The sequence below is a fragment of the Hetaerina americana genome, unplaced genomic scaffold (genome assembly GCF_022747635.1).
Source record: "Hetaerina americana unplaced genomic scaffold, ioHetAmer1.1.p SCAF_10, whole genome shotgun sequence".
Taxonomy (NCBI): Eukaryota; Metazoa; Arthropoda; class Insecta; order Odonata; family Calopterygidae; genus Hetaerina; species Hetaerina americana.
Window position 1 is genome coordinate 70,369,225 of NW_027286070.1, and position 15,954 is coordinate 70,385,178.

The following is a 15,954-nucleotide window of genomic DNA, read 5'->3' on the forward strand; positions in this document are numbered from 1 at the left end:
TTACTATTTTTTCATTTCCAACATGTAAAGTTACACCTGATACCATCAAGAATTCTATTGGTAGAGATGAAAGTGAACCAGACCAATCTAATAATAATCCAGGTATGTATGCCAACAAGTGGCCACCAAGAAGGAGAAATAGACAACTTGTACCAACACTTAGAAGAAATAATTGGGAAAGTGCCTAGAAGGAAGCACCTAACAGTAATGGAGGATTGGAATGTATTGGTAAGCAAAAGGGAGGAGTGAGAGAGGGATACATGAGTACAGTTAGGTATTAGAAGTGATCATGGAGGGAAAGCAGAGGAGTTCTGCAGAAGAAGTTTGACAATAACTAACACATGGTTCGATCATAGGAGTAAGTACACATGGAAGATGTCACATGAAACAAGTTTATAATAGATAATTTCATGGTTTGACAGAACTTAAGATATGCCATCATCAACTCACAAACTTTAAAGGAGTGGGTGTAGACTCGGACCATAATTTTGTTGTCATGAAATGCAATTCACAAATGAAAAGGATTATGAGGGGCAAGAGAGTGCTTAATTGAAATCTGGGTGATTTAATGGGAGTTATAAGGAGGGAGTGCCAAGAAAAACTTCATATCTCAATGAGGATAAGGGAATGAAAATGATTAAGGAGAGGGGGTGGAGCTCAAGAAGGGATAGAAAGAGCAGCTAAGGAAAAATAGGAAAGGTAGAGAATAAGAGAATTACACAGGCATGGGTCATGGGAGAGATGCTTAAGAGGCTGGATGAATCAAGGAAATGGAAGAATGTAAACATGAAAATGGGGAGAAGGATGTAGAAAGAGCAAAATAATAGACTTATATGAGAAACTCAAAGGGTCAAGGCAACATACTGAAAAGATCAATGCAAGAATATGGAGAACTATTACATACACAGAAGGAATAGTATAACCAGTATATAAGAGGGTAAGAGAAGTGCTACGATATAACAATGGACAAACTACTCCTACTCTGAAAGATGAGATAAAGAATATATTTAACAGATTCAGACGAGATGAAGTAGAAGTTTGTCATCAGGAGAAAAACAAAATTTGCACTTTTCCACTGTGGAAAAGTGCAAATTTTGTTTTTCTCATGAGATATAGAACTTAATAAATAGAGCCAGGAGAGCTTCAGGAACAGTGAAGTGAATATTTACACAGAAAACCTTTACAGTAAAAATATTAGGCTGGCCAGTTTAGAAATAGTAAGAGAATGCAACATATTCCTGGGTCCAGGAATACAAAATAGTGATATATAAAAAGCACTGTGAGAGATGAAGTCAAACAGAATGGTAAGAGTAAATAACATCCCCACAAAATTATTAAATGAGATGAAGCAAAAAAGAAAGGAAGGGATACTCGGAACTTATATACAGTATTTATGAGGAAAGAATAAACCCGAAGGTTTTCTGAAGTCAATTTTGATCCAAAAAAATTTGATTTGAAAAAGTACAGAAAAGCTGAAGAAGGACAATGAGTTTGATTTCAGACGCAGTAAAGGCAGCTTTAAATGTCATCAATAGAAGGTAACAAAATAGTAAAAACAATTACCTAGGCAAAGATGAGTTTGGCTTCTGAAAGAGGATGGAAATGCACAATGCTACCACAGTGATGAGAACATTAATAGGCATGAACATCAAATATCAGGATCCCTTTATGCACTTGGTTGATTTTGAGGCATTAGACCATGAAGGGTGTGTAAAATTAATGGTGATATTGTGGAATTGGGCAGTGGACAGGAGAGATAGGCAAAGTATTCTAAACTTGTACATGAATCAGACAACATAAATGCTGAAGAAATCCAAAGGGTAGAATGGGAATTGCTGGAACTGGATATAAAACTAACGTACCGTCAAATATAAGATCTATACGGTCAATTAGGCTTGCACAAGATCAAGCAATGGTGAGTAAGATAGCCATGAACTGCACTTATAATTGAGTACTTTACAGGAACAATGTGAGAGGTATGGGATGAGGATTTACCACAAGAAAACAAAAATAATGAGATTCTCAAGGAGTGAGAAAGCTTAAGTTAAATAATAAAGTAGGAGTGCATAAACTAAAGCAGGTGGAACAGTTGGGCAGCATTTTATGAGGGAAAAAGGCATTGCTATGGGGACATAAGGAGAAGAATTACATTATTGAAAGAGACAATTACAAGAAGAAGAAAACTGATGACAAGCAAATTTGGTAAAATAGTGAAGAAAAAATTAGCAAACACTTTAAATATGGAGCGCAGTGCTTTATGGATGTGAGACTTGGTTTATGAAGCAAGAGGATGAGAATCAATCGGAGGCTTTTGAGTTGTGGTTGTGGTGCAGAATACAGTTGTGGCACAGGGGAAAATAAGTTGGACAGAGAGAAAGACAAGCACTGAGGTCTTTAAATACGGTGGGCAAAGAGAGGAAGTTACTGGGGCAATCCAAAAATTGGAGGAAGTCAAAAGAGAATATATTGACAGGTAGTAAGTAATAGTGGAGTAGAGGAAGGATGAGAGCGGGCTTTAGGTGAAGGCGGGCAGTAGTCTCTAAGAAATGAAGAATGAAATAGGAAGTTCCCATGAAACTAAGAAATAACTAGTCATTGGAGGACCATCCAAACCTACCCTTAAACTTGGTAGAATGCCTTGATGACGATGATTATGGGATTTTAGGAACAGATGAAAATTAGCCCTCCCCAGATTCATCTTGAGGAGTTCTCCTTATCTTTCCTTAGAGAGACATGGCACTGGACCTTGCCACTTGAATGAAAGGCATCAAGGAGTCTGCTTTTTGGAACACCAGCCCACAGATCTACAAATTATCTGCCAGTGCTCTCCAATGGCACCCAAGAGGGATCAGAAAACGATAGAAAAATCTGCCAATGCCAAGATTCAAACCCATGATCAGAATCGGCAACGGAAGTGACCTTACCGGCATCCACACCAGTCTGATTTCGTCTCACATTGGTGTCAAGTTTGAGTTTACAAATGGATCAAATAAATCTTATGGAACTCTTCCAATATCTTTTGCCACTTAAAAGTATAAGTTATGAAATATTTTCTCAAATATACCTACCTTTCAAATATAATAGGCCCTTCATTTATGAAAAATATACATTTTCAGAAGACATGACAAAATAAGATATACTGAGGCCAGACTATCTAAGAGAATAAAAATTCACATAGTGTATAATGAAGGATCTCAGTTTTTCCCGGCGTATTGTATTCAGGAAGTTCTCTCGGGTTTCCCACCGGGTCAGCGTGGTGTGCACCGACGTTTCGACGGCTAACTCTGCCATCGTCTTCAGGGTGAAGACGATGGCAGAGTTAGCCGTCGAAACGTCGGTGCACACCACGCTGACCCGGTGGGAAACCCGAGAGAACTTCCTGAACACATAGTGTATATTTTAATGCTACCAAGTGCTCTTTTCATGTACTATCTGTGCCATGTTTGTTTTTGAATGAAATAGCAAAATAATTATGCTACATCAAAGAAATCTGGGAAATCTGTTTCAATTTCAGAATTTTGCCAGAGGACAACTACCTTAACCTAGTGCCAGCACCATTTGATTAAGGAGAATTAATTGGCCAGACTTAGATCAAGTACTGAACGAAACTCATTCTCCTAGTATCACATGCCATAAGCATGAGGAATATTTACTAGACATCGTAAGCTTAACTTAAAACCAAAGCACTGCGGAAGATACCATGACAGTGACTCTTAAGGGAGCCATCTGCTAATATGCACTAAAATGCAGAAATTTCACAGGGAACATATCATTGGCCTCGACCAGGATCCCTGTCAATGCAAATGATTTTTACACTGTGAAATTTCTGCATTTTAAAGCTTATGATACATCATCAATTGAACTCTTCATTGATACATAAAAAAACAATAGCATTATCCATTAAGGATAAAGACTTTCCTCACCTGTCATAGTGATCAATTAATGCCAATCTCTGACTTTTTGGTCCTGGTTCATCTAGCTGTGACAAGATACGATTATGCCTCTCCTGAGCAGTAGAAGACGACCCCTCCCCTCCCAATTTTCTTGACATAAAGTGAGCGTACAATTCGGTCTGGGTTATCAAGAAGTTAAGTTTCCTCTGCTGGCGCTTCACCTGTAAGTTTTAAGATAATGGGATAATGACTCCTTTGTCAACTTCAAAACACCAAATAATGACACAGCCATTAACGATACATATATGATGGTTGCTCAATAAAGAGTTGTATTTATGTTTTATCACATGGTTAACTGTTAAAAAATATGATTTTATGAGATATAAACCGCAGTTATCAAACCAAAGGTCAGTTTGATAAGAGGGTAAAAGTCACCTGGTACTACATATATTGGCATGTGAAATTCACATATCAGGGACCAACATCTTTTTCCCTAAGCCACCCACAGTTTCCCAGGAACAACTGGTAGTGCAAACATCACACAGCTTGGGTGAAGCTGAGGGCATGCAGAGGTATTTGTGTGAATCGAACACATGCCCTCTGATCTGTAGTAAGATGCTCTAACCCCTGGACTACCCCATCCCCTTAATGAAATATTATTAGCGTAAAAGTAAACTCAAGCACATGTAGTACAAGTTTCAGATAAGAGCAATCTAATGACCTATCGGGCGCTAACAAATCACATTTGAGTAGTACTAAATGAAATTTTCAACATTTCTCCTGAATATTATTCGATAACATTATCTCACAATGGCAGCAGCAGTGCCAATATTCACTTCTAAAAAAGAAATTGGAGGTCCCGTTGCACTTTACAATTGATTGACTACCCATTTTAAACCCCTTCTAGCCCATCATGAGAGATAACAGACAATCCCTAAAATCCATGTAGCATTACATAGGTATCAGCTTATAGGTATCAACTGATGATTTTTTCAGGCAAAGGCAACATTTTAATGCAGCATTGAGTGATACCCCCATCATTGCTGTAGGCAAACCGCACATGTTCAAACTTACAACAGCCGTTGTTGGTTCAATACCATAGTCAAATCAAATGACACTTGTTTCATATATACAATACACAATAAGCTAATAATGTAATAAAATCAAATTTTTTCACAGTAAACCACACAAATAACAATTAAGGATCACTCTTTATGGAATAGCCCTCGTATTAAAAGTATCTGGTATAACATTGTGAAAGTGAAAAATTTCCACATTACATTGAAGTAAAAGGTTTTCAGTATTATTAGGATAACTTCAAAGGCTTCGAAAAATTCAACCAATACATATATTATTAATTTCTGAAAGTCACTCCATGCAGATGTTATTCGCATTGGATTTAATTACTTTCTCATAAATATAATCATACATTTAAGTCTGATTTACTTAATAAAATATTTACCATAATACAAAGACATGCTAAAATATGCCTCCACAGGTGTGACAACCTAACAGTTTTGCACTGTTTCAAATTTCTGCTTATGGGTACTTTTATCAGATTTTTGACAAACATATTCGGCTGCACTTTCCACTTTGGAAGTCAAAGCATTATAAATTCTACACATATTAATGGCAAAAAGTTTTTAAAAATTCAGGCGTGATTAAAATTTCTCTGCCCAGCTGAACTCCAACTAACAAACTGCACTCTTTAATGCCTTACCTCCATTATTTCAAGATCCATCTTCCGCTGTTCCTCAGCTTCTCTCTCCATCCTCCTCCTCGTTTCCCTTTCAACTCGATCAAATCGTTTCCAATATGCTTGCATTTCCCTAGTAAGACGCTTTGAGCGCCAAATTGTTTCTTTAGTATTTTTCTGACTTTGCATAGCTTTCTGCCTCCAATATCGCATGCAGTGCTGTGCAGCTTTTCGACAACTCATTAATGTTTCCTTGTGATTATTGGCTCTTGCTCTCTGAACCTAAACAAACAAAAAGTAATCACACCTCATTATAATTTTTCACAAAGATTGGAATCCCCTTCCTGAAAGATAGGCCTTAGAAGTTAATTAGTCAAAAAGATCTATAAAAAACTAGTTCAGCTCCAACTTCAAGTTCTAGCCAACAGAATTTCTTGCACTCTTTAAATGTCTTATCTAGGGAAACAGATGTCCAGGAACTGCAGAATGTTGCTAGCTGGTGAAGTACTCACCTACCTTATGGAATATGTTTGTATTACTTCAAAATATTCTTCAGATGAATAATGTATTCCTAAAACAGGCCAAATTAGTCAGTGGAACCAATTAATATACACATGGAAACATAAACACCATGTTTAACATTAAATACATATATATTGTGGAATCACATTCCCAAAATAACATACGCATTATTTGAAAACACAAGACTGCTGGTACAAACTGCAAGCACATATTATTTTTGCCCACAAAGGCTTTTAATCAAAGGCTGAAAATCATTTTAATCCAACTTGCAAACTGGACTAAATCATCATAAACACGAATAAATGATATTCAACACCAGCAGTAATAATTCAATTTCAGTTGGCCCACGGGCTAAAGTAATTTCCAACTTCAAATTTTCACAAAAAAAACCTCAAATTTAAAATTTCTGCCCAAGAAAGATTTAGGAGCACTAACTGAAGCCATGGGTGCCAAGTAAACCTTTCACTAAGCCGAGTAGCCCAGCCATAATACAAAGTGGAATGCAAATGATAATTTACAGATTAAGTAAACTTAAAAGTTGGCATTGGAAACTACCACATTGTGAATCAGATACAGCATGCAAACCTAGATGCAAACCTTTAGTATGCCTCCAGTTTATTAGAGGAATTTGAGCTGAATTTGAGTGACTAGGGAAATGGCCTGGATGTTTTATTTCTTGTACATACATATCTTCTTTTCATTACATCTCTCATCAACATTACTGCCACCATGATGATCTCACTACAGTTTAAACCATGGAAAACATGCATGGTTTGTCCAAAAAATATTTGCAGAATGATTTTTTCCACCGACATGGACTGGAGGGGGGCAATTTGTGGCAGGTCTTGGGAAAGCAACGCTACCTGCGTAAATTGCCTGTGGGTCATTACATTGGGCTGATCACTACAAAACAGGACCCCTGTTTGAGGGTCACATAAAAAATTCATGATATCACGTTCCATAGAGCAACAATACACAATAAAATTTAGGGTTAAGCTCAAAAATCAGATTAAATAGATACAGCAATGTCCCAAGGAACGGTTTATGGAAGCACAAGGTGTCCCAGGAGGGTAGAGAGAGGATGTTGACAATGAGGGATGCCCTGGTCATCCATCAATAACACAGTGTGATGAAAATGTGCAAAAAGTGAGGGTCAATTCTGATTGACCCTCAAGTGACAGGACGTTAGCAGAAGAGTGAAATATTCAGAAAACCACAGTGCACTGCATTCTTGCAGATCATTTAGCAATGAGAAAGGTGTGCCAAGATGGTCTCCAAGGTGAGCTACAATCTTGCCTTGGACCTCTTGGACCACAGTGTTAGTGACCTGAATTTTGCAGAATACTAGGTGTTTACTGGTGATGAGACATGGGTCATTGAGTACGACCAAAGTATAACCCCTTTGAGTATCATTTTGGACCACTGGATTATGCCAACGTGGCCATGACGGGATGCTCGCCCGAACAAGGGTCTTGTTGATGCCTAACAGGAGGCATACCACAACTGCCATTCCAAAAAACCCTTCCCTAAATTTGGACTACTTTCAAACTACCCGCAATTGATAAAAAAAAGTGATATAGATAAACTCTAATCGAGTCCTCATCATTCCTGATGATTTAGCCTACAATTGAGGTGAAAAACCTTGCATGAAAATATTTTTCATGATTCAGCCGCTCCCAAAATTTATCAATATTAATGATCAAAAATACAACTTGGTGAATCTATGCTCTAACTTGGCACCCAGAAAAATGTGCAATAATTTAAGCAAAGGTTAGTTTAAGAGAGCTTAATGCTGGCCAAACAGCAATCATTTCCAGAAGGGGCATATGAATTCCAATGCCACAACTGATCCATGTCTGATGGAAAAATATTCCAAAATGACTTATTACAACGATTAATCTATTACGGACTTGAACTTGACTTAATCTAAAATCAAAATTTCACTTTTACATGCAAAGATACCCAAAATGTATTATTTTGACATAGAGCTGAAGGAAGATTAGAATGATGCTTTGGTGGTGCATAGATATATTATTTTTATCCATCAGTATTGTTAACCATCTCTAATCATCCCATGCAAAATCAAGAAGCACATAACTTACTTTCCCGACTTCTTTTTTAGCCATGAGTATCCAGATTTTCCTTCTCCTGTGGGCCATGACTTCGGGATTCTTCTTATTTGCCTGAGATTTCCGCCTGCCCCCTTTAATCCTCCCCCCACCTCCCCTCCCAACCTCGCCCTCCTCCTCCTCATCCTCCTCCTCCTCCTCTTCTTCCTCCTCCTCCTCATCTTCATCATCCTCCTCATCCTCCTCCTCGTCCTCTTCCTCCTCCTCCTCTTCCTCCTCCGCCTCCTCCAGCTCCTCCTGCTTCATCTTGAGCAGCCGCATAGTGTAGTCCATCTCTCCCTCTCCACTCCCAACTCCTCCTCCACCCACATCCTCCCCCCTCTCCAGCCGCCCCATTTCGCCATCCTCATCCCCTTCTTCATCCTCCACCTCCTCCTTGATGTGGCGGAAGATGGAGGAGATGCTGTCATCAGCATCTCTGGCGTTACGGCCACTGCTACCGCTGACAATTTTCGGTCCAGCTCCCATGTGGGAGCCACCCCCAACCATAACGGGCACCTCCCCCCTACCTCCTCCTTTCTCCTTCTTCATTCTCTTCAATTTTTTCTCCAATCTACGATCCTTCTTGGCCTTCTTACGCCCCCCTGTGATTGACCTCTGATGCTCTGGGAAGCGGTCAAATGTGGACAAGAGGCCAGCTCCATAATACTGATACTGTCGATTCTGCATTAGAGAATATTTGATAACCTTGTAATAAACATGTGATGTATGAGGGGAATTTTCAAGAATACAACTTAAATAATTACTAAAAGAGTAAAACCTCAATTTGGGAGATGACTTTCTGAATGAGATTGCAATGTCGATAGATATGCTTATCCTATAACTCTCAAGATTAAGATTGAGCACCAGGATAAATGTTTTAAGGCTGCCTATGTTTTCAAATTTTCACTCAATGCTATCTTATGAAGATATCTTCCGAGAGGATCATCTATCAGTGCTTGAATATCCAGTTTAGAGAAAAGAGCAGTTCTATATTGAATCTGAATTCCCACGAATCTTGTACAGATAACTTTCTGCAACTATGCATTTAAACGATCCCAACAATATATTTTTTGAATGGATTTATTTGTCAAGAAGAACTTTAATCTACTTCATTTAAACCTTACCTGACACCTTTATTGAATGAGGTCTAAGGATGATATTTGTTTTAAGCAAACTCACAATGCCCTTTAAAATCACCACATACCATTAAAATGTTACCTTTTATAATATTTTGTCATCTGTTTTCAAGAGAATTGACTCTATTTCACTATTTAAAACAAAACCAAACAAACTAAAAGAACTGCAGGAGTTGCTACAGATGCTTAATTTGTTATAGCACTCAGTCAGACATCCATTATCAAGGTCAACTCAAGAGCCTTAAGTTAAAGCATAGAAGTTATATTGCAAACGAGTTTATGCATTTGTTGTAGTATCAGTTTCCAAATTGTTTCTCACAGCATTGGTGCTTGCAACTTGTGAGTTGTGTTTTATTTGTGTTGTTGTGACTAGTAACTGGCTGTGTTTGTATTTTCACTTTTCTCGACAATTCATTTAATTATTACCAACAATTTAGAATGATAAAAGGTTGATTTCTGGACAGCTTGATATTGAAGTTTGGCATTTCACTTCATTTTTTTACTTTTAATCTGCAGACGTCAATCCCTAACACAAGGACTTAATGCAAGCAGTATTTTTTTTATTTTCAGGCAAAACTGAGAGAAGTAAAACCATATATAATCTTCCTCCAATTTTTCTAAACAATAAATGGAATGCAACACAAATTGTATTTTTAAGCAAATTAGCATTAAGAATTATAGTTACATTTTGAAAAGAAAAATATGCACCAAAAAACCATACAGGAAGTAACACAATTCTAAGATTTCCTCCATTAAACATTATTTCTGTTAAGTGAATGTGCAATGAATTGGTAAATAAAATGGGATTTTACTTTATTGGAGCAATGGCTGTTAGTTTAAATCTCAGGGAAAATCAAAAAAGAAACATAATGAACACTGATTTCCAAAATTTCTCGGAAATATTAGGGTTTTAAAAAATATTTTCCATTAGCAATAATCACCACAAAGTTACACTAAGAAATCTTCATACAAAATGAATGTGTGGTTATTTACAGGAATGAACATCATAAACAATTAGCCAAGTAAAGAAAGATAATGCTAAAAAAGAAGCAATACACTAAATTTGACTCAACTTTTAAGGACAATTATTAAATGAATGCATAAAGAAATGAATAATCATCATGATATAATTTAATTATAGCTGTTGCATTGCAGTCATGGCATATTTCAGTGCCAACATCATTTTTCACCGTTTTGATTGACTTGGATAAGAGGATTAGTATGAGTAAGACCATGCTTTCGACAATTATTACCTCTGGGTTTGTGTGGAATCGAGCCGCATATTTCTTCCTCAGGAGATGCATTTTAAGCATTTCCTGAAGGTCTTGCTCTGTTATAACTCCATCATCATCATCTTCGTCACCTTCTGAACTATCACTGCTGCTAATTAAAACATTTCTCAGCCATTTACGATTCCTTCGAACATTAGCAAAGTTGAATAGTCTGCTTCGGTCAACTCTCCTTTCTGAAATAAAAAATAATTACATTAACATACTGTGTTACCCTGTATCATCATTATTGGAATTTACTTTTCCCCCCCAAATTGCAACATTTTCATCACATCCCATACGATATAGTATTTTTCCAATGCAGGTGGAACCCCATATATACGCAATTTCATTTTTAATTTTCTTGCTATTTGCATCACTATGTGCTGAATTAAAAAAATTGCATATCTAAAATAGTTACTCAGGTACATAGGGGATACAAAGCACCCTAATGACAGAAATTATAACCACTTAAACTCTTAGCCTCAGTTTGCCAGGAAAAGATTTGTGATATGAAATTAATACATTATATCCAACTAGGAGTAATGTTACATAATTCATGCATTGTAATAACACTTTCTTAAGGCACATAAATTGAAATTTTGAAAAATGAATATGACTTTGTCCAAAATATGATTAAGCATGAAAAACGCAAGAACTGGTAATGGACAACTGAGATTGTTAAGTATGAAAATGGTTGCTATCTCCTTGATTTTGGCAACTTGAGTGGTTTAAGGAAAACAGTTTCACATTAATTTAGGGAAAATGCAAAATTTAATACGTAGCCTAAAAATATACCTTAAGCAGATAACCTGGTAAAATTATTGGGATAACTTCTTGACTCTTAAGCTGATTCGGAGTTCACATGTCAATGCAATCAGCAGGAGATTATCAAAGACGCTATATCTACTTAGAAAACTTAGTGTGTTAATCCCTGCAGAGCACTTAAGGTCCATTTACTTTGATTTCTTTAACTGTCATCTTAATTTATGGTCTGGAAATCTGTCTTTATCCAATAAAAAAAGCAATCAGAATAACTCAACCTTCTGCAACAGAACACTGCAGAAGATCAATTATAAGTTTCAATATTGGGTTATAGCATATATATTCATAAAATATTGAAATATGTAAAAGATAATTACATTTGTTTACCACAAGACATTGAGTACATTATTATAACACCAGAATAAAAAATCACCTCTCCATATGTAACTGCTGAGTAGCCAAATCACAACATTACTCAAATACCTTTGGTATTAAATTATTTTATACCCTAGACTGGATGCAAAACTGGCTCCACCAAAATTTCAACAAATTCTTGAATGAATGGCTTGCCTCTAAAGCCGTACTCAGTGAATGAGTTTTTTATTCATAGAAAAACAGGTATGATATTTTGACATCATATGCCTGACGCGCTACCTCGTGTTATACGTATGATGTGCTGATATAAGTCATATGCCCAATGTATTCTTTTTGACGAGGTCTATTGCATGCCTAATTAATGACCGATAAATCAATAATGATAATTTGCACTGCCTCGATGCAACAGATATAACAGTGATAGGCTCCTGAATATTAAAAAGTATTGACACTTGCTTTATTGCATCAAAACTATACACTGAATTAAAAATAATTTTAATATTTTGAATTAATTGAAGCCAGGGAATTTTTTAAACTAGAAGAACAAGCTCAGATGCTCACTTGATAAGTTTTCCTCAATTACTCAGGAAAGTAAATTTTATTCTGCATGATAATGGAAAGACAAGGTGAAAAAATAACATTTTCAATTGAGGACAAGATTAAAATTTTGGAACTAGTTGATTCTTATGACACAATCTGTATTGATCAGGCAAAACACCTACCATTGCCTTTACACCAAATACAATAGTGAACATCCCAATTAGATTCTTAAACATGCAAACCAGAGCAGACATTTCTTTAAAATGAGAATATACGCCAAGAATTTCAAGTATGAAGAATTACTGATTTCTGATACTGATAGATGTAGATATATGTGTCAAATGCCTGGAGATTCAGAATGGAATCAGACAACATTATATTTAGAGACAGATTTGGAAACAAGGGAATAAATAAGCAGTTTCCTGAAAGTAGACATGCATTCAGATCATAATTTAGTATCAATGAAGTGCAATGTCAGATTCAAGAGGACAAAATAGTGAAAAGAAATGTGTAGACGCATTAACAAAGATGAAAGGGAAAGAGTACTAGGAGGCAGTCAAAATATTATGAAAGAGGACAGGGAGGTGGTTACAATAGAAGAAAAATGAAAAAATACTAAGTACAGGATATCAAAAGCCACAAACAAAACTATAGGAAACGTTAACAGGAAAAGAACAAGGAAACCATGGATTACAGATAACAGGTTTAAAAAGATAGATGCAGAAGTAAATGGGAAGAAATAAACATGGAATTAGGTAGGAGAAAGTGCAAGGAGATAAAAAATAATAACCTGAGGCAAGGAAATAATAGGGTGAAGCAAAAGAGCAATTTGTGGACGTCTAGAGTTCACTGAGAATTGGTGAAACAGGTATGCTGCACAAAGAGGTGAATGATCTATTAGCGAGTACAAAGGGAAAATTCACACAGTACTTAAACTAGGGCAGGAAAATTAGAAATGAACCAGGAAATATTCAACAGAGACAGAGAGAATACACGGAAGATCCATATGGTAAAGATATTAGGCCAGAAAGTTCATACATTGAAAGAGAATTCGATATAGATAGGGAAAGCTTAGGACCAAACGTACTTGACTCAAAGGAAGTAGTTATGCAGCTTATGATCTTCCTAGCCTTAAATTTCTCATTCAATTATAATACAATATTCCATAATTTAAACACCGCCATGAAATGCCAATACATTAGAATGACATGCTAAAGCCAATTAAATGTACTATCAAATACTAAACAAGTGACTTTGACCTATCTTTGAAAATGTGAGACCATATGATTGAAAACAGCGCATGAGGTAACTCTTCATCAGCAAAACAATCTCAATTCAAAAATAGGATCAAAGAAAACATCAATGTATGTAGCATAAGTATAGTAGAATACATTCATGTTAATACGAGATACCTATTGCTATTCAAAAACTAATACAAATACAATGGCATCAAATCAAGTTTAGTGTTAAAAGTTCAACTATCACATGAACAACCAGATTGATAGGTATTACAAGAAAATGTGGCGGGGAACGTGTTAAGATTTACTACTGTAATGCTTCTTTCAAGAAATGGACATGCAGCTAATTTTTGATAAAATATTTATGACTCAACTTCTCTATTAATGATTAATGTTAACAATAGTCGTCCACACTAAACAAGTACTCCTGTAGGGTAAGCAAGTTTCTATCAGATGACTTTAATAATGTTGTATTCTTTGTTTTTTATTATTATATAAATTTCTTACACACCTCTTTGGTGAAACTCATGATTAACACTCCCAATGACGTTAATTAAATTATTACTACATGTTTCCAACAGGATATCAATACATACCTTCTTTGGTTGTACTAATACCATTCCACATTCCATCCTGCTGCATTCCTTGATCGCTACTTCCATCAAGATCAGCATCTTCTTCTGAATCAGATTCCTCGTCATCTTCGCTGTGAAAGAAATGGAACGTGAAACGCAAATTACGTCAAAGTGGAAAGTACATTGTATAACTGAGTGCAAAAGAACATAAAAGAGTTGAACAAATATTTGTTTCGTTTTTATTAAGTGTTATGATGCAGTGTATTTCTCAAAAACAAAATTAATTGTGGTCACATGTAGCTATCAACATGATTATGGCTGATTAGAATTCACTCAAATGGTTAACATTCATTTGAGGCAGCTTAAGTTTTCTCATTTCCAGCAACTGATACCTCCAATTGACATTACTAGTACTTGACTTTAGCATAGTAGACAGCATGAAGCAGATTCCAGCATGAAAGGTTAAAAGAAACAGTAGTAGCTAAAAGAGAGACAGAACACTACAGGTAAGGGAAAATAGAGGTGGTGGTAAAAACACTACTAACCTTATAGGATTATCAAAAACACCCTCAACAAAAGACAAAAACGGCCCTACATCCAAACTTCTTTCTAGCTGCTGCAAATGTAGTGGTTTTGCTAGCTGTACGGCCCCACCTGCTGAGATGCCTCCACCACTTCGCCTTCTCATCTCAGATTCCTCCCCGGACATCCCAACTTCATCTGGAAAATGAATCTTTGGGGTAGTGATATGAATTCGCCAGTAATCTGTGAAGGTATGACTTCGCGACTAACTAGCTGATAGGTAGACCTTAGATAGTCAAAATTTACTTAAGAATTATCCAGGTAAACTATGCCAATGAATGTCAGTTAACGGCAATGAGATTGCTAAATTCCCATTAGCAGAAAATATAATTCACCTCCCATTCCTAATGGATGCATATCCTTTACTAGCTAGTTAGCTGACACTTGAATGTACATTACAGTGAAACCATTACATTGCTTCTCTAATTTTTCTACACTGACGTGTAATATTATACCCGTTGGGATGTTTTTTTCGCCATGGAAAATCAAACAACCGTTTAAAAATACACGATTGGCACATATTAAGATTCAACGAGTCACCGATCAAAAGAGCTGTCACAACTCCGACTGGTAATGAATTCTAGATAAATTGCGGACAAAAAGGTACTGACAATTAAAGAGAGTCATTATCCCCTCTTGGTTATGATTTCAGCTTTATTTTTCCAGGATTTTCGTAACACTAAGTAGCCTAAATCCCAATATTAAATTATCTCTCGATTGCACATTTATTTGAATATAAAAATTAATGGAACAGACAATAATAACGCCGAAAAATGTAACGTTTGCCAGAACTAGTTCGAATAATATTTCCTCGTCCTTCCATGTTAAAATTAATCCACACACACTGCTTAGGCTTGTGACACATATTATCCTTTTGAAAAAAATTCACATTACTGAATCTGACCTTCACATTGATTATCGAAGTTAATGGACTGATCGAAATATATTACTATCATCCATATGATAATATCTTTCTGATAAATCTGTATTTAAAACTTCGTAATACATGATATACGTACTAATGTTACGATTTCAATATACGCTGACACATTATTTCCTCCCAGAAAACAGGAACCTAAAATGGCGTGGTGTATATTTCAACAACAAATAGCTCGGCCAGCCCGAAAAACTGACCCATTGCATTTATTTGGCGGAGAAGTTGTTGGCCCGCCATCATTGATTAGTTGTATTTTCCAGACAATGTGGATAGTAAAGATGAATTATTGCAAATAAGCTTCTGAAATATAATTAAA

At 36.2% G+C, this 15,954-nt stretch overlaps 1 protein-coding gene across 1 annotated transcript in view; it reads right to left on the reverse strand.

Moving 5' to 3' along the window:
* Ino80 (chromatin-remodeling ATPase INO80) overlaps nucleotides 1–15,858 on the reverse strand; it is a 196,612-nt gene extending 180,754 nt beyond the window's left edge. The window contains exons 1-8 of the mRNA XM_071598816.1: nucleotides 15,721–15,858; nucleotides 14,665–14,839; nucleotides 14,141–14,250; nucleotides 10,612–10,823; nucleotides 8,739–8,903; nucleotides 8,214–8,378; nucleotides 5,614–5,871; nucleotides 3,924–4,114 (exon numbers count right to left, since the gene is read on the reverse strand). Of these exons, the coding sequence (XP_071454917.1) occupies nucleotides 3,924–4,114; nucleotides 5,614–5,871; nucleotides 8,214–8,378; nucleotides 8,739–8,903; nucleotides 10,612–10,823; nucleotides 14,141–14,250; nucleotides 14,665–14,828 (1,265 nt within the window). The 5' untranslated portion in view covers nucleotides 14,829–14,839; nucleotides 15,721–15,858. The remainder of the gene's footprint in view (nucleotides 1–3,923; nucleotides 4,115–5,613; nucleotides 5,872–8,213; nucleotides 8,379–8,738; nucleotides 8,904–10,611; nucleotides 10,824–14,140; nucleotides 14,251–14,664; nucleotides 14,840–15,720) is intronic.
* Between the last annotated feature and the right edge of the window lie 96 nt (nucleotides 15,859–15,954).